General features: G+C 40.3%; 1 protein-coding gene across 2 annotated transcripts in view; it reads right to left on the bottom strand.

The window, feature by feature from the left end:
* The window catches only part of nexmifb (neurite extension and migration factor b), a 109,873-nt gene that overhangs the window by 16,995 nt on the left and 67,307 nt on the right, over window positions 1-25,571 (bottom strand). For both annotated transcript variants that reach the window (XM_058062768.1, XM_058062769.1), the window contains exon 2: window positions 1,190-1,323. In XM_058062768.1, coding sequence (XP_057918751.1) covers window positions 1,190-1,271 — 82 coding nt within the window. In that variant the 5' untranslated portion in view covers window positions 1,272-1,323. The remainder of the gene's footprint in view (window positions 1-1,189; window positions 1,324-25,571) is intronic.

Genomic DNA, 25,571 nt, shown 5'->3' with positions numbered 1-25,571 from the left:
CAATGTCATATTTTTCATTTATGTCTGTTTTATCTTCTCATATCTACTATATGAACAAAATCATATTTCATTTTCTATGCCATAATTACCTACTGTAAATACCTCGCCTCTAGCCCCAAGTCAGCTGGGATAGGCTCCAGCATGCCTGTGAATCCTCATGAGGACAAGGACAAGTCCAAATTGTCCATAGGTATGAATGTGAGTGTGAATGGTTGTTTGTCTATATGTGCCCTGTGATTGGCTGGCGAACAGTCCAGGGTGTACCCTGCCTCTCGCCCGAAGACAGCTGGGATAGGCTCCAGCATATAATATAATGAGGATAAGTGGCATAGAAAATGGATGGATGGATTTAGGTAGTTATTCATCCATTTTCTATGCCACTTATCCTCATTATATTATATGCTAGAGCCTATCCCAGCTGTCTTCGGGCGAGAGGCAGGGTACACCCTGGACTGTTCGCCAGCCAATCATGGATGAATAACTACCTAAATCCATCCATCCATTTTCTATGCCGCTTATCCTCATTATATTATATGCTGGAGCCTATCCCAGCTGACTTGGGGCTGGAGGCGAGGTATTTACAGTAGGTAATTATGGCATAGAAAATGAAATATGGTTTTGTCCATATAGTAGATATGAGAAGATAAGTCCAGGGTGTACCCCACCCCTCGTCTGAAGACAGCTGGGGTAGGCTCCAGCATGCCTGCGAATCCTCAGAGGACAAGCAGCATAGAAAATGGATGGATAAATACATAATCCATCCATCCGTTTACTATGCCGCTTATCCTCATTATATTATGTGCTGGAGCCTATCCCAGTTGTCTTTGGGCGAGAGGCGGGGTACACCCTGGACTGGTGGCCAGCCAATCACAGGGCACATATAGACAAACAACCATTCACACTCACATTCATACCTATGGACAATTTGGAGTGGCCAATTAACCTATGTTATTTATTTATTTATTTATTTATTTATTTATTTATTTATTTATTTATTTATTTATTTATTTATTTATTTATTTATTTATTTATTTATTTATTTATTTATTTATTTATTTATTTATTTATTTATTTATTATTATTATATTTGTTTACATTTTTTTGGAATGCACACCAACTGCAAATTGACCAAGTATGCGGTCATTGTAGTATAGTATCTAAACCAACACATCCAGTGTAATATTTGTACCTGTGTTCTCCACTGCAATTGCATTATCTGTTTGTGAAGTCTTCACCATCAGTGTGAGACCGCTGTCTGTTAACACGTCCATCAATACGACTCAACGCTGCTTGTCCTCCTACGCATCATTTTGACTGTCCCACCTGTAGAAGAGAGCCGCAGAGAGAGAGAGAAGGAAAGAGAGAAAAGGGAGAGACGGGAAGCCATCATTAAAGTGTGACTGCCATTGTGTTTAATGCAGGATGACATTAACGCTAGTGTACTAGATTTCATTACAACAAAGATCCACACGAGGCTCAGACAAGCACAAAGTTACAGTAATTGAGGGAAAACATGACAGAAACATCAAACAGGCCCTCGGGATAGCAAACGATCACTCATTTCTTGGATGTATGGCAGATCCCAGCCCGAGATTAATTTAAACTTTGCAGAGCAAGAAAGTACACAAGGAGTCACGGCTGAGATCACTATGGAAACTGTGCGCCAATCGCTCCTATTTTAAGCTTCATTTAACATTTATAGCAGAGTTGTTAACCTATGCCAACCTCACATAGGCAGCTCTGAGCATATTTGTTTATTGTAATTAGCCAACCCCCCCCCCATACCCCCCCCCCCCCCCCCTTCCTATGCGCCTCAGCAGCAAGAAAAAGCAAGGCGACTCAAAGAGGGGAGATTAAAGAGATGTGGCTGAGGCGGTGACAGCACACTGTGAACACAGACTCTTTTACTGTTGCGAGTGATGGTGAGAGTGGGTGGGGAACAGGGGAGGGGGGTCGGCAGTGGTGGGGGGGAGTGTTGAATGAGACGCAGTGCACTGGGAAGCAGGTTGATAGAAAACAAGAGAGAGGTTGAAGTTTGTCAGCCAAGCACATCGCGCTGAAAATGGGTTAGATGGCACAAAAGCTATGTTCTTTCCTTGTAGTGCACTTTTGTTGTGTTCACTACAGGGGCACAGTTCGCCCTTGTCAAGACTTAATACTAATAATAATAATAATAATCTTAGTGGATGTTCATATTTTCATTGATCACACCCTTTAAAAAAAATCATGTACTTCATTCATTCATTCATTCATTTTCTACCACTTATCCTCAAGAGGGTCATGGGGGTGCTGGAGCCTATCCCAGCTGTCTTCAGGCGAGAGGCGGGGTACACCCTGGACTGGTCCATGTACTTCATATTCATATTCAATAGTCCCTCACCACTTTGCGGTTCAAATTTCATGGCTTCACACGATCACAGTTTTTAAAAAAAAATTCCATTATTGGAAACAGCCTATTATTGGTAAATAAATACGCATTTTAATAATATTTTACGTACTATTAAGCATTTTCAAGCATAAAAATGGAACAAATATACAACTGTGAAAAAATCGTTCATTCGTTTTCTACCGCTTATCCTCACAAGGGTCGTAGGAGCCTATCCCAGCTGTCTTCGGGCAAGAGGGGGGTACACCCTGGACTGGTGGCCAGCCAATCACAGGGCACATATAGACAAACAACCATTCACACTCACATTCATACCTATGGACAATATGGAGTTGCCAATTAACCTAGCATGTTTTTGGAATGTGGGAGGAAACCGGAACACCCGGAGAAAACCCATGCATGAAAGGGGAGAACATGCAAACAGATCACAGAAATAGCCGAGGGTGGAATCGAACTAGCTGTGTGGCCTGCGCGCTAACCACCGCTGTGAAAAGATCCTATTTATAAATAAAGAATCATACTACAAGGAAAAGTAGTTGAACTGGAAGAGAAAGAGAATTCAGAAAAATGATGACAAGGTTTGCTTTACATCACAAATAATGTGTCAGATTGGCGATTTGTGACTGGCCTCCAAATTCCATGCAAGCCTGATGCTAAAGCAGCTGATAACAGAGGAAGCAACAGGAGGGCAACGTTCTACAATCAACATCGACACAGTCGACCTTGGCCACATTGTTTTTTTCAAAATATGAATTAATAAATTATCGCCTATTGTTAGCCTAAACAAAGAAAAAATTACATATTTCTGCCTTAAATGAAGCAATTTCAAGTATAAACATGGCTAAAACATGGCTAAATGAACGTTGTAATATGTAGTATTCTACACTGGTCACAAGGTGTCAGTAATGTTACATTGTTGTATTGATAAGACAATAATTACTGTAGAAAAAACTGTCAACTGAAAGTGAAAAAGGAACAGGAAATGCTGTGTCTTATTTTCTATTATTATGTATACTATATTGGATAATTCATTCATTCATTTTCTACCGCTTATCCTCACGAGGGTCGCGGGGGGTGCTGGAGCCTATCCCAGCTGTCTTCAGGCGAGAGGCGGGGTACACCCTGGACTGGTCGCCAGCCAATCACAGGGCACATACAGACAAACAACCATTCACACTCACATTCATACCTATGGACAATTTGGAGTCGCTAATTAACCTAGCATGTTTTTGGAATGTGGGAGGAAACCGGAGTACCCGGAGAAAACCCACGCATGCACGGGGAGAACATGCAAACTCCACACAGAGATGGCCGACGGTGGAATTGAACCCTGGTCTCCTAGCTGTGAGGTCTGTGCGCTATATTGGATAATATGAGTGTAAATATGACTATAGGGGTGTTATTTCATATAAAAACATATTTAGAAGGTCTTAAACAGGGTTTCTATTAACTATGAAAATGTTCGATTTTTCAATAAGGACTCCTACTTCGTGGAAATTCACTTATCAGATAAGGAAAATGATGACAAGAATCGCATTAGATCTCAAATGATGTGTCAGATTCCTGATTTGGCCTGTATGGTGTAGTTTTTATTGAACCATATGAACTCTGCCTAGCAACAAGTCACAAACAAGTGACAATTAAAAATACTAATACTAAAAATACTACTACTAATAATAAGAAGATGTAGAATAATTTTATAATATTAATAACATTAACATTAACATTAATAATAATAATAATAATAATAATAATAATAATAATAATAATAATAATAATAATAATAATAATAATATATATATATATACATACATAATATATTTAAGAATTGCATATATAACAATTGCATTACATCTCAAATGATGTGTGAACCATATGAACTCTGCCTCGCAACAAGTCACAAATAAGTGACAATTAAAAATACTACTACTAAAAATACTACTACTAATAATAATAAGATGTAGAATAATTTTATAATATTATTAATAATAATAATAATAATAATAATAATCATAACATTTTTAAATGATAATAGTCAATAGAACAACTCATTTGTGCATTGAAATATTACATCACATTTCTGACGTGGTAATGCAACTGTGTCGCACTTTGAAAATCCCTGATCTGGGAAATGTGAAATTTTAAAAATGCTGATTGGTCTTAACAGAATTATCATTTTTTTTCAATGATATAATGATAAATACTGCTTCTTTCTAATGGATAATACCCATGCTGTCCTTCTCAATGGTCGAATAAATTGGCTGGTATCGACATTCCACCTACACAACCCATGGAGGGTGGGTACACAAGCCGGTTCAGGGTATACCATTCCCAACTGTGCTCGGGAGAACCCATCTGAACTGCAGCTGCATGGTTAATGCGGAATATTAATCCGATGTCAGTCTTGAAAGAAAGATGATGGCAGACATTCCGGGCCAGGAAATTCATATTTGATGATTCTGCCTCATGCTTGTTTAGAGTCTTGCTTAGCACCCGTTCTTTTTCTTCTTTTTCCCAACTCCCCACCCTTCCAGAGAGAGGGAATGCGGGATGACAAATTAGCCGGAGGAGTTGGATCTAATAACACCATCTCCTCGCCGTGAGGAAAGGGTGTCTGGGAGATGAAGACAGACGGTCAACAATAAAAGAAAGGGAGTGCACAGCCGACTATAAACAGCTCGTCTTTTTCATCCTATTGCTTCTAGATTTCATTAGCTGCTCACTGACCTGACAGCATAGGAGCTACCTGAAGGGAACTCTGCTTACAGCAGCATACTCATTGGCTCAGTGGGTGATTTGGCTTTGGAGCAATCACATGTGCTCATATGTGAAGCAGGTACAAGGCCCCCGTAGGTAGACCCAGCCTGGAGCCTGTCTATCTGTGGAGTAGTGCAGGATTAAGAGCACACTGTGTTAGTTGGGTTTAACATTGTCTTGTGTTTATCCTGCAGATTGGGAGATTACGTTATCGTTTCCGCCAAGCTGGAGGACACCGTTATATAGAACGGTAAACCCGGATCTCACTTGAGTTTCCACCAGAAGGGAGGGTGAGTAAAACATGCAATATTGCATCAGTGTGACATGATTTTATGCCTGTGTATCTTGGAGATATTCAGCAGCCAAATAAGGGCATCCCACATCTTTCTATTATTTTGCTAATTATTACATGAGGCGGCTTTGTTTTTAAGTTCGGTGGAAATATATGGAGCATGTGGAGATCTGGAGACTTCTCGTTCGGAGAAAAGCTCTATCTATAGCAGGGGTCTCAAACACGCAGCCCGCGGGCCAAATGTGGCCCGCAGGACACTAGTTTGAGGCCCCCGCCTTGATATGAAAGTTTAATGTTAGTGTGGCCCGCGCAAGTTTGATATGGATGCTGTATGGTATCATGTACCCAGAAAAAATTATTACGTTTGATTAATGTTCATGTTAAAGGTTAAATAACTGTTAATAGTTATCCTCCCTATCCGTGTGGAAGTGGTAAGTTTTTGGCTATTTAAGTTTAAAGGAAATAACTTGAAGGCTACCGTTTAGGTCGCTAGCTCTCTAGTTTGCGAGTTAGCATGTGTCTCAGAGACCCTGCAGTTGCGCAATATGTTGTAAATAAAAAAGTATAAATGTGACTATAGTTGTGTTTTGTCATGTCTACAGGGCTCTAATAATGCTTTGTTCATTTTAATCTGAAAAAAATAATTTGTCTACCCACCAACTACATGTGGTTTCTCAAGTTTTTATTATTATTATTATATGTAGTTATTTATTTATTACTGATTGATTTTGTTTATTCTTGATTTGTTTATTTTTCATCGTATTTTGTGCAGAAAAATAAAAATTAAGATATTTGAGAACAGTGGAATGTTTTATCAGAGCTTTTATTGTAGAAAATCGGAACCAAAGCACTGAAAAAGTTTGTATATTTTTCTGTTTTTAATAAATGCGTTTTTTTTGGGGGGGGAAAACCTGATGCGGCCCAGCCTTGCCCAGACCCTAGCTCCAGTGGCCCCCAGGTAAATTGCAACTTAGTATCGGCAATCACTGCTTCTGTTTCATAACACACGTCATACATAGAAGAGATCTATTTTGATGATTTATCGACATTTTGCTATAGTTAGCGACTAAGGGTGCAGATATAAATATTTCTTGCAACATGCATTATTTGATAATTACTGTAACAATCAACAAAGGTGAGCATCTGCAGGTGAGCGGGAGTGAGCTCATCTAAATAACGCCATGCTATGCTATGTCTGGAAGCTGTATAAAAAACAAAAACACCACAATATAACCCTGACACAATCCTCCATTGCCTTGCTGCGACACAAATTCTTGGCAAAGTGTGGCACAGGGGCCATTTATCGAACGTGACTCATTGCAGAAGTCATATGCAGCGATTTTGTCTTGATCTGACAAATCTTAAGTAAATTTGATCGAATGTTGAATTATTACAGATTCTGTTTGTACGTTAACACCGCCGCAGCTAAGTGACGCTGGGGACACCAAGGTATTTTGGATTGCAAGGTTTGTCGTGTGCGTACAGTGCTTACGGTGCGGTTCTGTATGTGATGAATACACTTCTTCTGTGACGGAGTACCGCAGTCATGTTGTTTACAAATGTGTTCCACAGCAGAAGATGTGATCCCTTCAACGGTAAAAGTCGCACACAAACAGTCGCACTAGCATACTTCTCCGCACAAACATGCCTGCAATTCCATCGACTATTACATTAAAGCAGAAATCATAGAGCCATAATTACATGTACAGAATTATCATTCACAGAATGCCATCGCTTCTTAGACTTGTGTCTGCCCGATCTATATCATCTTGTGACACCCTTACCAGGTACACACGACACAAAAACCAAGAGACCGACAAAAAGTCAAGTCACACAAAACTGGCAAAACCGCATATGAGTGTGTTTCTGTCCAGGCACGGACACCACACACAGCTGGAAGGCTAGTCAGGCCACAGAGGTCCTGCCAGACATCAGAGCTGCTTGTGGATGTGTGGTGAGAGAGGTCTTTGCATGTCTGTTTGTGTGTATGCGTGTGTGTGTGTGTGTTCATGGCCAGTTGCATGTGTGTTGTACACAAAGCCCCAAGGCCGAGCATCCTCAGCATCAGTATGCTCTGGCAGAGGCTGCGCATGCAATCACAAGGAGAGAGAGAGAGCGAGAGAAAGAAAGAAAGAGAGAGAGAAGGGCAAAGGCAGGCATATTGCAAGCAGTTCACCCCCTGCCATTCAGATGCAATACCTCAAATGTGTTTATTTACCACATTATTCATGATTGTCCTGCATCTCATCCAAGAATTGCCCCCTGCTTACCAGCTCCATCAAGACATGACCACAGGCCAGTTCACTAACAATGATGGACTGAGGACCGTTTACATCGCAGCTGTAAAACCAAAAAGGGTGAAACTTTGAAACAATTACAGTGAGGGTGTCAACGGGCCGGTGACAAAGTGATTTTCTCCTTAGAATGAATGAATATAGAATGAATATAATATTAGTTATCACCCTTATATCCATTTGCTTAGACAATAGAAAGTCTTTGAATGTGCTGTGACCCTGATCAGAGACCCCCAGTGACCCCCAGGTTCTGGATGCGCCAACAGCAACCCTGCAGATGTTCATGTTAATCCTGCAAGAATGTGTCAAGATAAGAACTCATAAAACAATAAGAGTAATTACTCTCACATATACACACACACATAGACAAAAAAAACAGCTTGTGCAACTGCCCCCTCCCATGTAGTAGGGACCCCCAAAAAGAGAGTGTGAGCTACATATTCAGAGTATAGCGGCATGTCACTGGGTATGTGGTTTCACTCTCCTCGCTGCGAGTAACTTTGAATATTGTTGTCTTTCTCTTCTGTATTTCTGCATTTAAGTGTTTTTAAAAGTGTCACAGGAGTTTGAACCTGACAATTGCAGATTAACTCACAATAATATTTTAAACAGGGTAAAGCGACTGATACAGACACCTAAATACTGTAGAACAGGGGTCTCAAACTTGCAGCCCGAGGGCCAAATTTGGCCTGCAGGACACTAGTTTGAGGCCCCCGCCTTGATATAAAAGTTTAATGTTAGTGCGGCCCGCGCAAGTTTGATATGGATGCTGTATGGTATCATGTACCCAGAAAAAATTATTACGTTTGATTAATGTTCATGTTAAAGGTTAAATAACTGTTAATAGTTATCCTCCCTATCCGTGTGGAAGTGGTAAGTTTTTGGCTATTTAAGTTTAAAGGAAATAACTTGAAGGCTACCGTTTAGGTCGCTAGCTCTCTAGTTTGCGAGTTAGCATGTGTCTCAAGACCCTGCAGTTGCGCAATATGTTGTAAATAAAAAGAGTATAAATGTGACTATAGCCGTGTTTTGTCATGTCTACAGGGCTCTAATAATTTTTTGTTCATTTTAATCTGAAAAAAAAAAATTGTCTACCCACCAACTATATGTGTTTTTTATTATTTGCCGTTTTATTATTATTATTATATTTATTTATTACTGATTGATTTATTTTCTTTATTCTTGATTTGTGTATTTATTTTTCATCTTATTTTGTGCAGAAAAATAAAAAGTAAGATATTTGAGAACAGTGGAATGTTTTATCAGAGCTTTTATTGTAGAAAATCGGAACCAAAGCACTGAAAAAGTTTGTATATTTTTCTGTTTTTAATAAATGCGTTGTTTTTTTTTTGGAAAACCTGATGCGGCCCAGCCTTGCCCAGACCCTAGCTCCAGTGGCCCCCAGGTAAATTGAGTTTGAGACCCCTGCTTTAGAACAAACTCATGCCATGAAGGGCTGAAACACTGCAGCTTTTCTCTGCAACCATTTTCTCCAGCAGGTGATTTAATTGATGAGTGCTTTCCATCTGGGCCCTCCATGGCACGAGTTTGACATCTCTACAAGTGTAGAGAGAGCGATGGACAGATTGATATACAGCACTGAACCCTATATAATACTTTTCCCTGTCAAAAGTCTGAAGAAGACTAATATGTCTAATATTAGAGGTCTAGAAATGCACATATGGAAGACAGCAGGTGGTGTCAAATGACTTATACCCAAGCGAATCAGATTAATCAGGTTAATTGGCGACTCCAAATTGTCCATAGGTATGAATGTGAGTGTGAATGGTTGTTTGTTTATATGTGGCCTGTGATTGGCTGGCCAGCAGTCCAGGGTGTGCCCCGCTTCTCGCCAGACAGCTGGGATAGGCTCCAGCACCCCCTTGTGAGGAAAAGCGGTAGAAAATGAATGAATGAATGAAGATCATCTATTAGTTAATTAAATTAAATTATGCTTTTTTCACTTTTCTGACCTATAAATGTAGTTAGAATGTTGTATTCTTGTGTTAAACGATGCCAATGTTTCAGATAATGAGGTTTGCGCATTTGGAAGTGAGCCCTGAAAAAAGTTTGTGATGGCTCAAAACGCTAGGTTTCAAAAGGCGTGGTAAAACTGTCTCTTTGTGATGTCACAGAGAGGTGGACTTTCTTATATGTGCGTGTTTGTAACCAGATAAGCTCTCTGCCTTCCTCCAAGCTCTGCTGCTCTGTTTACAAAACAAGATCAGGCAGAAGTTATTGTATTTGGTGATTCCCAGCATGAGAAAAAAATATTTTCATCCGTCAACGGCATTTCAAATGTGTTTCAAATGTACATGACAAAACACGAATATAGTCACATTTATACTTTTTATTTACAACATATTGCGCAACTGCAGGGTCTTGAGACACATGCTAACTCGCAAACTAGAGAGCTAGCGACCTAAACGGTAGCCTTCAAGTTATTTCCTTTAAACTTAAATAGCCAAAAACTTACCACTTCCACACAGATAGGGAGGATGACTATTAACAGTTATTTAACCTTTAACATGAACATTAATCAAACGTAATAATTTTTTCTGGGTACATGATACCATACAGCATCCATATTCAAACATTAAACTTTCATATCAAGGCGGGGGCCTCAAACTAGTGTCCTGCGGGCCACATTTGGCCCGCGGGCCGCGTGTTTGAGACCCCTGATATAGAGAATCACGGGTTTGAGACTGCAACAAAAGAGATACATACATACGTAGTCGCCACTGTACGTTCCTGTTTAGTGTTTACTACAGTATTGTTTTCTGCACGAGAAGCACAGTAGTTAGAAAAATAAGTCAAAAAGGAGCGAGTGGGAAAAGCCAAACAGAACAATTAGGATTTGATTTGTCCTCCTCCACCTCTTCTGCACACGACGCGTTAATATGCCAGCTGGATAACAAGATAAGAACATGTTTACTTGCTCTGTATGGAACCTATCTACAGCACAATCTAATTCCTGCAAGCTTCTTCCTGGTTCACTGCCTCACTCCTTGATTGGATCGCATTTTTTTTCTCCAATGAAGCAGCAACGAGAGAAACGGCTATAGCAGGATGCCGTTTAATTACGGAAAACTCTGAAACAAGCTCTCGCAGTAGAGATGATACATACGTATGTACAAGGAGTCCTTTGTGTCCGCAGAGGGGGTGAGTCAAGGGGCTGAGGATGAGACCCCCAACCTGAAGAGCCCCTCAAAGACAGAAAAGCTCCACAGGGGACACTGAACAAAACATCCACCACCAAATTGGCCACTCGCCTTTTCAACGCAGGTTTACCGTGTCATGCAAGGTGGAGGATGCAGAAAGGCTGCATAAGTTGCGTCACACCCAAATAGCCCAGGAGGAACGCTGATAAACATATTAATCCTACACTTGTGTTAGGGTCGGCATCGACCCGTTTTACATTTTAATGCATAAAAAGAATCACATAACATTTTTATTTACAACATATTGCGCAACTGCAGGGTCTTGAGGCACATGCTAATTCGCAAACTAGAGAGCTAGCGACCTAAACGGTAGCCTTCAAGTTATTTCCTTTAAACTTAAATAGCCAAAAACTTACCACTTCCACACGGATAGGGAGGATAACTATTAACAGTTATTTAACCTTTAACATGAACATGAATCAAACGTAATATTTTTTTCTGGGTACATGATACCATACAGCATCCATATCAAACTTGCGCGGGCCGCACTAACATTAAACTTTCATATCAAGGCGGGGGCCTCAAACTAGTGTCCCGTGGGCCATATTAGGCCCGCGGGCCATGTGTTTCAGACCCCTGGTATAAACTCATGAAAGTCGTATTTTAACATATTTTTTACTCTGTTTACTTGTTTTTATTCAACTCCATTTTCTGTAAAGTGTCTGAGTATTTTGAAAAGCGCTATACAAATAAAATGAATTATTATTATATTATTATTATATTCTATAGCCCTCAGTAATAGCCAGGTAACAAAAGAACCTTCAATTTATTAATATGATTCTTTTGAGGTTCATTTGACCATTTTTGGAAATTGAAATGGAGGGGTATAGTGACAAAAAAAGGCCTACATGCCCACACCAAAAGTATTAAAACCAATATTTTCATGTATGAGGAAGCCTAAGAAGGTAACCAAGACATGAGAAGCAAATTTGATGGTTATTGTTTTTAGTGTATTTTATAGCTGATTTAATACATGGGTCAAAACCGACCCGTTAACATAAGACATGATACCAGAAAGCTAACACAAGAGGATGTAGCATTTTCATTTGAATGCACAGTAATAGCCAACCAGTCATTTCTTCTCCATGTTTGCCTTGTACAATACCCACGGCATTGGAAATGCTTGTGAGGGATTAGACTCGGTTGGGAGATTAGTACTAGTGGGTGTAGTTGAAGTTGAGTCTGCAGCCAGAGACACACAGCACATTTGTAACATGCTTGCCGAGTGTGAAAGCACAGCGGAGAACAAGTGAAAGCTTTCGTATTTGTCCTTGTCTTACTGTTGCGGTATTGTTGACATCCTCCTATTTTGCTCATTGGTGCACTGCAGAGCTCCGATCTTTGTCCTGCTGTGCGCTTTAGTTTAGGAACCTCTCTTCCTTTTTGTGTAGCACTCTCACAAACACGCGTATTGTTCTGTCGAAGGTCAACAGGCCTCCTCTGTTGTAATACGCCAGAAATGGTCTTCTGCAGGCACGTACAGTATCTAGCAAGCTATTGAATAGCCAACAGTTTAAACTGTTTCTATCAACATATACATACATAAAACATATACCAGTGGTTTTAATTATTAGATTATATTCATCTTCAGATATAATTCAGCTGGAAATATGCATTTAAAGTATAAAATATATAGGTACGCAACATGAATGAATGATAATGTAAGATGATCCATCAATAGATGGCATTGGTATAAGTATGGTGAGTTCAAGGATCACGCTACAAATGGTGGAATCGCAAGGCTGCATGAAAAAAACATTATCAATGAAGCATGAAGACATAAATGTAAAAATGGTGGGCTTATGTTGTACATATTACCTTTATTATTACATATTTATAAATATGACAATTCTGTGGGCGGCATGGTGGTCGAGTGGTTAGCGTGCAAACTTCACAGCGAGGAGGACCAGGGTTCGACTCCACCCTCGGTTATGTCTGTGTGGAGTTTGTGCTTGCATGGGTTTCCTCCCACATTCCAAAAACATGTTAGGTTAATTAGCGACTCCAAATTGTCCATAGGTATGAATGTGAGTGTGAATGGTTGTTTGTCTATATGTGCCCTGTGATTGGCTGGCCACCAGTCCAGGGTGTACCCCGCCTCTCGCCCGAAGACAGATGGGATAGGCTCCAGCAACCTGCGACCCTTTTCTACCGCTTATCCTCACAAAGGTTGCGGGGAGTGCTGGAGCCTATCCCAGCTGGGGTACACCCTGGACTGGAGTCGCTAATTAACCTAGCATGTTTTTGGAATGTGGGAGGAAACCGGAGTACACGGAAAAAGGGTGGAATTGAACTTGAGTGTCCTCGCTGTGTGGCCTTTGTGCTAACCACTAACTGCTGCATTGGCTGGGAATTGGCTGCAAGATCAACACTCGTTTTTTCTCAGGAAGTTGGTGTCCACGGGAACATCCATGTCTCAACTGAAGGTACAAGCAACATATCATCAACATCTGATTCCGGTTCCTGTTTCCATGTAGTGGATTCCTTTTTTAAATGAAAATTTGCTTTTAATTAAGCACGACTCCGGAAAAGGTGAGTTGACTACCTCTGATATCCCAGCAGCCATGCACACAGTCTACACACAACAGTTCACGACCAAACACTCTCGGCTTGGTAACACCCGTTGCCGCTAGCTCACTCAAAGCTTAAAGGGGTCGCACCCACACACACAAGGCAACGAACAAAACGTTAGAAAATAATAAAAACCATTATAATTACTGTTATGACCAGTGGGATTTTCAGGGGAGCTGTGCTGAATTTAGGCATGCTTGACCACCCTTAAAAAGGGTCTAAAAATCCCCATGGTAGTTTTCTTAAGAGAACAGAGTTGTATTTGTGTTTTTATTCCAATTTTGGTTCAAATTTTTTCTCAATCAGAAATCACTCCACACTCTTTATTGCTTTCTGGTTCTACCATATCTTACTTATTGTGTGGAAATATGGGCTAATAACTATAAAAGCAATCTTTTATACTCGCTAAATGTACTGCAAAAAAGGTCAGTAAGGATAATTCATAATGCCGCCTACAGAGAACATACTAACTCCTCATTTCTAAAATCATAAATACTTCAACTTGCTGATATAGTTCATCTTCAAACAGCTAAAATAATACATAAGGCTAAAAATAACCAATTACCTAAAAATGTCATCCAATACTTCTCTACAAGAGAGGAGAAATATGATCTCAGGGAAGAACTACATTTGAAACACTTATATGCTAGGACTACGTTAAAAAGCCATAGCATTTCAGTATGTGGAATCAAACTATGGAATGGATTGAGTAAGGACCTCAAACAATGCACAACGATGAGCCAATTCAAGAAACAATACAAGAAAAACAATACAAAAAAAACAACCTTAATTTGTATTATGGAAAGCAGGAAGTGAACAAATGTAACAGTTAGTGATTGTAAAAGTACCAGATGGAGGGGTAGGATTTAATAAGCTTTGCTTCTTCCTACTCCTTTTGGACATGTGGAACTGTGAACTGATTATGTGATGCATTCAATTGTAATCTGATGCATGTTCAAATGAAATTAAACAATTACCATTACCAATTAGAGGAAGCATATGCAAGCAAACCTAACCCCCAGATCCAGTATCTACTGGTATACAGTATCTGTTTTATCAACAACCCCATCCATCAGATGCTTCCATAGTATTTAATTTAAAAGTAACATATACGCTATCGTCATAACGTTACAGCATCTCCAGGAAGATGAGCCTTTCATATGAGGCTTAGTGTGTGCAGGGTCTGTGTACATAGCCGCTCCACAGAGTGTGACCAAGAGCAACACAAAAGCAATCTTTCTTTGACAAACTTCTGTAGAAAAGTGATATTTTATTGGACATTGGGGTGTGTGTTTTTTTTTCTTCTCCTGTTTCCTTTCATGTGTTTGTCACATTTTGTATTGTGTCTTGACTTGATTGCAAAACATGCATGCTAGGTTAATTGGCGACTCCAAATTGTCCATAGGTATGAATGTGAGTGTGAATGGTTGTTTGTCTATATGTGCCCTGTGATTGGCTGGCAACCAGTCCAGGGTGTACCCCGCCTCTCGACCCTAATGAGGATAAACGGAACAGAAAATGGATGGATGCCTGCTAACAGTGTTCCATTTACATAACAGACCTCCGTATTAACCAAGCTACAGCCATATTGTTATTGTAGCAGCTAAAAACTATATTTGTATGGAGGACTACCATGAGGCCTTGTTAGCCGCTAGTCTCGGTGTCACTCACTCATTTTAGAGGATTTTGACTGACTTTTGAATTGAATAAGTTAAGCAAAAATGAGGCAATGTTTACGTCAACAAGGAGACAAATTGAAATAATTGCGACCCTCGTGAGGAAAGCGCTCTAGAGCCACATGCGGGGCTCTTTAGCGCCGACCTAGTGGCTCCCTGGAGCTTTTTGAAAATGTTTGAAAATGTAAAAAGATGGGGGAGGGCAATATATTTTTGGTTTAAATATGGTTTCTATAGGAGTACAAACAACACATAGAAAACCTGTTTACCACCCTCTAAATGATTTTTTACATTATTAGAGCACTCTAGACATGGACTAGCACCCCTATATTCACCTTTACGCTTCTATTACCCAATAAAATAGATATATTTTATATTAATATTCATTAATATTATTCATTCATTTTCTACCGCTTTTTCCTCACGAGGGTCGCAGGGGGTGCTGGAGCCTATTCCAGCTGTCTTTGGGCGAGAGGCGGGGTACACCCTGGACTGGTCGCCAGCCAATCACAGGGCACATATAGACAGGAATATTTTGATATTTTGGAATATTTTCATAATTAGACTGTAGAAAACCCGTTTACCACCCTCTAAATGATTTTTTTACATTATTAGAGCACTCTAGACATGGACTAGCACCCCTATATTCACCTTTACGCTTCTATTACCCATTAAAATAGACATTTATTCATTCATTTTCTACTGGTTATCATCATGAGGGTCGGGGGTGCTGGAGCCTATCCCAGCTAGCTTCGGGCGAGAGGCGGGGTAAAATAAACCAATCACAGAAAAGACAGGAATAAGCTGATTGTGTTGTACATTCTCCTGAAAGACATCATTATTTTACCACCATCACCCGCCCGCTGCATGGTTTGGTCTTGTGTCGGTATTGAACAGTGACTTTTATTGCACGTGCCGGAGATTCAACCTATAAAAGCTGCAGCTGGAAATACTACCTAAAGAATGAGCAGAAAGCCCGTGTGAATCTTGGTCGATTAAAGCAGAACAGGTGGGCTGACACTTACACACGACAAATTATGAAGCGATTTCCCCCATTTGCAAGGCAGTATAAGATTAATGGAATCTGAAACGACTGCTGCTTTGCACCGCTTTGCCCCTGCAGGTTTTCACTAAATGACCATTCAAATGGAAGTAAAGTATAGCTTATCAGGTTGGAGTGGTTGTTTTTTAAAGTTTTAAAGATGAGCTAAAGGAGAAACATTATGAAAAACTGATTTGTTAAATGGCGGTACGGTGGACGAGTGGTTTGCGCACAGACCTCATGGCTAGAAGACCAGGGTTCAATTCCACTCTCGGCCATCTCTGTGTGGAGTTTGCATGTGTTTCGTTCATGTGCGTGGACTGTTCCAAATCGTCAATCTGACACATCATTTGCGATGTAAAGCAAACCTTGTCATCATTTTACTGTATTCACTTTCTGTTCCAGTTCAACAACTTTTCCTTATAGTATGGTTCTTTATTTATAAATAGGATCTTATCACAGCGGTGGTTAGCGCGCAGGCCACACAGCTAGGATACCGGAGTTTGATTCCACCCTGGGCCATTTCTGTGATCTGTTTGCATGTTCTCCTTGTGCATGCGTGGGTTTTCTCCGGGTATTCCGGTTTCCTCCCACATTCCAAAAACAAGCTAGGTTAATTGTCCATAGGTATGAATGTGAGTGTGAATGGTTGTTTGTCTATATGTGCCCTGTGATTGGCTGGCGACCGGTCCAGGGTGTACCTGGTCTTTGCGTACACATTTTGGACCTCTGGAGTGGCTGGCCAAACAGTACACGTAAAATTACACAACCAAATAATTTTTCACATTAGTCGGCCTTGTCAGAAAAAAATTTAAATGACGGCAAGTTGTAACAATCTGGCTAAGTTTCTCTGCCTATGACTAGGAAGCTCTGACAGTAAAGAACCACCATCTCCTTTTCGACTAACTAACTATCCTGTGTTATTAAAAGCAAGGACGTGCTGCAGTGCTGCTGGATGCACCGATTGTCACAAACATATCAATAACATCCCAGCTACAGAGGCCAACAACACAAATTACACAATTCCTGGGATAAAATGGTTCTAATTAAAAATACAGATAATTAAGTTTGAAAGCTAGTTAGAAAAAAAAAACGTAAACTGTATTATGGAAAGCAGGAAGTGAACAAATGTAACAGTTACTGATTGTAAAAGTACCAGATGGAGGGGTAGGATTTAATAAGCTTTGCTTCTTCCTACTCCTTTTGGACATGTGGAACTGTGAACTGATTATGGGATGCATTCAATTGTAATCTGATGCATGTTCAAATGAAATAAAACCATTACCAGAATAAAGGCACGTTCACTTATTAGTATTTTTTTCACTATTTTTTCTTCTGCCAGCTGTCCAAGTCCAAGTATCAGACGATCTGATCACACATTCAGTTCAATGTGAGCCGTAAGTGTAGGCAAATCTCTGCCGTTTTGTCCGATAGATAAAAAAAAAAAAAACATCACTTTCTTATCTGAGCGTCTTAATTGAATTTTGCGTCATACGTTTCTGTTTCTGCATGTCTTCACTAACAACTGTTTGCTGCTACATTTGATCAAACGCCCTCACTTCAAATCCCTGACATGTCCGCCGTGATGGAAGAGCGGGATGGCACCCGCTTGAGATAATCATCGTCAATCAGAGGATGCTGAAGAGCCCAGGAAGCATCCGATATACATACACGTTTCCCTTAGGATCAGGATTAAGAAGCGGATCTTTATCAGCAAATAGCAGAACCTGCAGGGCCCAAATCAAAACCGTCGCTACAAAGCATTCAGGAAGTAAGTATCATCGTTCAAATTTCTTCACCACATGCTTAGTCATATGACATCTTTTGGTCAGAGTCGAGGTCAGAGGGAAAGATAATACAATAATGGAGTTTGTCCTACTATGTCATGACATCATTCATTCATTCATTCATTTTTTATTGCTTATCCTCACGAGGGCCGCGGGCATGCTGGAGCCTATCCCAGCTGTCTTCGGGCAAGAGGCAGTGTACACACTGGACTGGTCACCAGCCAATCACAGGGCACATATAGACAAACAACCATTCACACTCACATTCATACCTATGGACAATTTGGAGTCGCTAATTAACCTAGCATGTTTTTGGAATGTGGGAGGAAACCGGAGTACCCGGAGAAAACCCACGCATGCACGGGGAGAACATGCAAACTTCACACAGAGATGACCGAGGGTGGAATCGAACCCTGGTCTCCTAGCTGTGAGGTCTGCACACTAACCACTCGACCGCTGTGCCGCCCCACAACCAAATTCATTTCAACTAAAATGTTATGACTACTCTCGGGCTTAAAATCTATCTTCTATTTCATTCCGATTATCCTGTTAAGGGTTGCAGGGTAGCTGGAGCCTATCCCAGCTGACTGAGGGCAAAAGGGAGATAGATTGAAACCCGGATTGGTCACCAGTAAATCAAAGTCTGATGTGAATGGGACATTGATGGGGAATTGAGACTTGTACCTTCTGCATTTACGTCAGCCACACTACCAGTATATGACTCAAAAGTATCAGAGTCAAGTATAGTGTTCAATAATGGCCGCATGATAACAAAAAACATGTAAATAGATAACTGTACAATGTTAAGTTCATGAAAAATAGTGTGATTTGGGTTCCACATGATTTTTAGATGAACTAATTGGGTCCTTTAGCCTCGCTCTACTTCTTGCTATGCAGTCGGTGTCTGTTAGAAGCGGCGGGGGACACGCAAGGTAACAATCGTTATTGGATTTCCAAAGTTCCTGTACCTTGTCAATATTATCTGTGTAGCAGAAGTTGTGCAAACAGCACATCAGTAATGACTTCCACTGCATATCATTTTACAGGATGCAATTATAGTTAATATCAGAGCCTCTTAATAAAACCAAATATACATATACATGTTATATATATATATATATAGTCATGTGTGGGATTTTTGGCCTTGTGCAACTTATGCTCCGGAGCGACTTATAGTCCAGAAAATACGGTAATCATCATTGTTATTTTTCTCCGGAGCGACTTATAGTCCAGAAAATACGGTAATCATCATTGTTATTTTTCTCCGGAGTGACTTATAGTCCAGAAAATATGGTAATCATCATTGTTATTTTTCTCTTAAACTTTTTCAAATTACTTGAGTTCTTAACAAAACGGTGAGAGCATCTGGCCTCAGACAAATAACCCAATTCCTGGGATAAAATGTTTCTAATTATAAATACACATAATTAAGTTTGAAAGCTAGTTAGAATAAAGGCACGTTCGCTGATTAGTATTTTTTTCACGATTTTTTCTTCTGCCAGCTGTCCACACAAGTATCAGATGGTTTGATCACACGTTCAGTTCTATGTGAGCCATAAGTGTAGGCAAATCTCGTTGCCATTTTGTACGATAGATAAAAAAAGCATCACTTTCTTATCTGTGCGTCTTAATTGAATTTTATAATAATTGAAAGTTGGCTACAAATAGTACATAATGTTGGCAGCACGGCCGTCTAGTGGTTAGCGCGCAGACCTCACAGCTAGGAGAGCAGGGTTCAATTCCACCCTTGGCCATCTCTGTGTGGAGTTTGTGGGTTTTCTCTGTGTACTCCGCTTTCCTCCCACATTCCAAAAACATGCTAGGTTAAATGGCTACTCCAAACTGCATAGCAAGAAGTAGAGCGAGGCTAAAGGGCCCAATAAGTTCATCTAAAAATCACACTATTTTTCATAAACTTAACATTGTGCAGTTATCTATTTACATGTTTTTTGTTATCATGCGGCCATATTGAACACTATACTTGAGTCCTATACTTTTGAGTCATATACTGGTAGTGTGGCTGACGTAAATGCAGCGGGTACAGTCTCAATTCGTCATCAATGTCCAATTCACATCAGACTTTGATATACTGGTGACCAATCCAGGTTTCAATCTATCTCCCTTTTGCCCTCAGTCAGCTGGGTCCCTGGGTCACCCTGCAACCCGAAACAGGATAATCGGAATGGAATGGAAGATAGATTTTAAGCCCGAGAGTAACATAACATAACATAACATAACATTTTAGTTGAATTGAATTTGGTTGTGGGGCGGCACGTTGGTCGAGTGGTTAGCGCACAGACCTTCACAGCTAGGAGACAAGGGTTGGATTCCAGTCTCGGCCATCTCTGTGTGGAGTTTGCATGTTCTCCCCGTGCATGCGTGGGTTTTCTCCGGGTACTCCGGTTTCCTCCCACATTCCAAAAACATGCTAGGTTAATTGGCGACTCCAAATTGTCCATAGGTATGAATGTGAGTGTGAATGGTTGTTTGTCTATATGTGCCCTGTGATTGGCTGGCCACCAGTCCAGGGTGTACCCCGCCTCTCGCCCAACGACAGCTGGGATAGGCTCCAGCACCCCTGCGACCCTCGTGAGGAAAAAGCGGTAGAAAATGAATGAATGAATGTCTATTTTATTGGGTAATAAAAGCGTAAAGGTGAATATAGGGGTGCTAGTCCATGTCTAGAGTGCTCTAATAATGTAAAAAAAACATTTAGAGGGTGGTAAACAGGTTTTCCATGTGTAGTTTGTCCTCCTATAGAAACCATATTAAAACCAAAAATATATTGCCCTCCCCCATCTTGTTCCATTTTCAAATATTTTCTAAAAGCTCCATGGAGCCACGAGGGCGGCGCTAAAGAGCCCCGCATGCGGCTCTAGAGCGCGGGTTGCCAACATACGATCTAACAGATGGGAGATAGAAGCTCATCAGGAGACTACTACCAGGTGGTGACGGTTATGACGTGAGGTGCATGAAGTAGCTTCTGATATGAATCATTGCTGATCAGGTGTCATGGAGTACATCAATTTTGTAAGCATCTCATCCTGTTCAGGGTAATGGGTGAGCTGGAGCCTATTCCAGTTTATTCCAGCTTCCTGGACCGGGCACCAGTCAATCACAGCATACATACTCAGGGCTCTACATTAAAAACAAAAATGACTTGCCCATGGGGAATCCTTAAGGTGAGAACTACTTGCCCGAACTTGTAAAATGAAAAGATAGGGATAGAGGAAGCAGGGTTCGAACCGCCAGCCCTGCTGCTCTACGTCCTGAGCCACTGCCGCCCAATTGCAGAGCAATAATAAGACACAATCCCATTCAACGAACAAGGTCAGTGGATAAGACGATAATTTAGAATCTACATGAAAGAAAAGTACATCTCAACATAATGCCGAAATTTTAGACCTTGTGTTGAGACGTTTTTCTTTTGAGGCAAGCTGCTTCTACAAAATTCAATAATCACGCCTGAAACTCTTCAGTTAATAAAGGAATGAAATCCTCAAAGACATGAATGCACTGTGAAAGAAGTGCAGTGTTTCCCACAGGAGTGTGATGTATCTGTAGCGGTGGTGGGTTGCAGGGCTGGGGGTGGCTTGGGGGGGGGGGGGGTAGAAAACAGACGTCTCATGAGCCGCCAATAGGCGTCTTCACTCACTTCCTGCTCATACAATCAGAATTCAACCAGGATGCATTCACAAAATCGCGGGAACAACTGGATGAAATTAGCTTCCTCTGTAGGGTGGCTGGGCTCTTCCTTATAGATAAGGTGGGAAGCACCTGGGAAGGTGTTCAACCTGTAGGATAGACTACATGACTCAACTGGACTAGGAACGCCTCGGATAAGCGGAAGAAAATGGATGGACAGATGGATAGACAGATGGACAGATAGATGGATGGCTGGACCAATGGATGGACAGATGGGTGGACCAATGGATGGACAGATAGATGGATGGATGGACCAATGGATGGACAGATAGATGGATGGATGGACCAATGGATGGACAGCTGGACGGATGGATGGATGGACCGATGGATGGACGGCTGGACCAATGGACAGATAGATGGACCAATGGATGGACTGATGGACCGATGGAATTTGGAATATTTGGAATATGTATGCCGTTTTGTCACCATCTAATTTCCAGGAAATTATAGCTAGGTAGCATAGCTAACACAAAGGGCCGGAGGAGGATAAGAGCAGAGGGCTGGCCATTCAACTTGTCAATCTTCCCAAATGTTTTCTGGGATGCGTCGCCCACTGTGTTCTCTCACATGTTCTAGTTTCATTTATTTAGTATTGAGATACACTGTTGATGGTAATAAAATTCTTGCTGAAATGCGAGGGATGCACGCACTTGTTAGCCGGATTACACAAAACGGAAAATTTGTGGATAGGTGACATGCGTGCATAGGAAAAACATCAAATTTTTCAGAATAAAAATGTGAATAACAGTTGGTACAGCCTTGTATCGACTGTATTAAGTGCATTAAGTCAAATGTGACTTTACTTTTTTTTGTTTTTTTTTACAAATTGCGCTTGCAGCACCGTCTGTGGTACATTAGCTTTTGTGGGAATAGTGTTTGCTTATTTCATAAAATCCTTTAAGGCAGGGGTCTCAAACTCTATTTACTTGGGGGGCATTGGAGCTAGGGTCTGGGTGAGACTGGGCCGCATCAGGTTTTCCAAAAAAAAAAACAGAAAAAAAACACATTTATTAAAAACAACAACAATTTAAAAAACTTTGCTTTGGTTCCAATTTTCTACAATAAAAGCTCTGATAAAACATTCCACTGTTCTCAAATATCTTACTTTTTATTTTTCTGCACAAAATAAGAAGAAAAATAAATAAACAAACCAAGAATAAAGAAAATCAATCAGTAATAAATAAATAAATATAATAATAATAAATCGGCAAATAATAAAAACTTAAGAAACCACATATAGTTGGTGGGTAGACAAATTATTTTTTTCAGATTAAAATGAACAAAGCATTATTAGAGCCCTGTAGACATGACAAAACACGACTATAGTCACATTTATACTCTTTTTATTTACAACATATTGCGCAACTGCAGGGTCTTGAGACACATGCTAACTCGCAAACTAGAGAGCTAGCGACCTAAACGGTAGCCTTCAAGTTATTTCCTTTAAACTTAAATAGCCAAAAACTTACCACTTCCACACGGATAGGGAGGATAACTATTAAGTTATTTAACCTTTAACATGAACATTAATCAAACGTAATAATTTTTTCTGGGTACATGATACCATACAGCATCCATATCAAACTTGCGCGGGCCGCACTAACATTAAACTTTCATATCAAGGCGGGGGCCTCAAACTAGCGTCCTGCGGGCCATATTTGGCCCGCGGGCCGCGTGTTTGAGACCCCTGCTTTAAGGCATGGCAAAACCCCTTCACATGCTGTACTTCTATGCTCTGCACTTTCCTCTCTATTTCTCCTCTCTATCGCTATCAGCCTGCTAGCCAAAGGCCAGCAACAGACCTCAGGGTGCCCCAAGTTAACCCCAACATCAGGCTCTCTACATGCTCTGCCACAAAACTCAAATGAGGTCTTTTACTATCTGACACTACCGATTCTTGGATCCATAGTCCACCCTCCTAACCCATCCCTGTAGGGTCATTGGTATACAGTACCTGTCTATTCATTGATTGCATTGTACTGTATGTATTAGTCATTCATTCAATGCCATGCCACACTCTCACCACCAGATGCCCTTGGTTCTTTGTTGTCGTACCGACCCTTTGACTTATCACTTAATTAGTTCCTGCAGTTCGACTTTTACAATTTCTGCTCTCGCTTATTTGCACACATACACTCTAGAACAGGGGTCTCAAACACACGGCCCACGGGCCAAATGTGACCCGCAGGACACTAGTTTGAGGCCCCCGCCTTGATATGAAAGTTAGTGTGGCCCACGCAAGTTTGATATGGATGCTGTATGGTATCATGTACCCAGAAAAAATTATAACGTTTGATTAATGTTCATGTTAAAGGTTAAATAACTGTTAATAGTTATCCTCCCTATCCGTGTGGAAGTGGTAAGTTTTTGGCTATTTAATTTTAAAGGAAATAACTTGAAGGCTACCGTTTAGGTCGCTAGCTCTCTAGTTTGCGAGTTAGCATGTGTCTCAAGACCCTGCAGTTGCGCAATATGTTGTAAATAAAAAGAGTATAAATGTGACTATAGTCGTGTTTTGTCATGTCTACAGGGCTCTAATAATGCTTTGTTCATTTTAATCTGAAAAAAATAATTTGTCTACCCACCAACTATATGTGGTTTCTTAAGTTTTTATTATTTGCCATTTTATTGTTATTATATTTATTTATTTATTACTGACTGATTGATTTTCTTTATTCTTGATTTGTTTATTTATTTTTCATCTTATTTTGTGTAGAAAAATAAAAATTAAGATATTTGAGAACAGTGGAATGTTTTATCAGAGCTTTTATTGTAGAAAATCGGAACCAAAGCACTGAAAAAGTTTGTATATTTTTCTGTTTTTAATAAATGTGTTGTTTTTTGGAAAACCTGATGCGGCCCAGCCTTGCCCAGACCCTAGCTCCAGTGGCCCCCAGGTAAATTGAGTTTGAGACCCCTGCTCTAGAATATGTAGAGTGTTTATTTCAAGTCAATAAATAATTGGACTCCAGTCACAATCACAGACTTTGACATCACTGACTTGACTTGGACTTTAGCCTGATGACTCTGAGTGTGTTTAGTAAAATGTGTCCCCATTCAAATTGTTCAACTAACATGACTAACTAACATTTCCAGCACAAAGAATGTTAGCTATTGTCAACTAAGCTCATGAATGGTAGAAAATGAATGTGAGTGTGTTTATTGGAGTTTCTGAACAAATGAATGTAAGTAATCCCTCATTTATCACGGTTAATTGGTCAATTAGTCCATTTCTGCACAGGAGGATTCCTTATTTATTTATGGAATATTTTCATAGTTACAGAAAAGAGGAAACCAATTTACCAATTTATTAGAGCACCCTACACGTAGACTAACACCCCTATAGTCACTTTTATACTCATAACACCCAATATAGTAGCCAAAAGAACAGTAAATAGGCATAAATAATTAAGACATAAATAATACTAGTGCGGGCTGCACAGCGGTCGAGTGGTTAGCACGCAGACTTCACAGCTAAAAAAACAGGGTTCAATTCCACCCTCGGCCATCTCTGTGTGGAGTTTGCATGTTCTCCATCTGGTACTTTTTACAATCAGTAACTGTCAGTAACTGTTACAATCAGTTACATTTGTTCACTTCCTGCTTTCCATAATACAGTTTAAGGTTTTTTTTATTTTTTAAATATTTTTTTAATAATGTACCTTGTACCGAAGTACAAGGTGATATGACCATCCAATGACATAATGGGTACCATAGTAACTGTCAATATAGTGATATATATAGTATATATTGACAACACCTCATGACCCTGAGGTGGAAAACATTGTTGAAAGCGTCTTTATATGTCGTATATTTGTATTTTAGCTCATTTAGACATTT

This window comes from Doryrhamphus excisus, chromosome 23 (assembly GCF_030265055.1).
Source record: "Doryrhamphus excisus isolate RoL2022-K1 chromosome 23, RoL_Dexc_1.0, whole genome shotgun sequence".
Taxonomy (NCBI): Eukaryota; Metazoa; Chordata; class Actinopteri; order Syngnathiformes; family Syngnathidae; genus Doryrhamphus; species Doryrhamphus excisus.
This window is presented reverse-complemented; position numbering and strand designations above follow the sequence as displayed.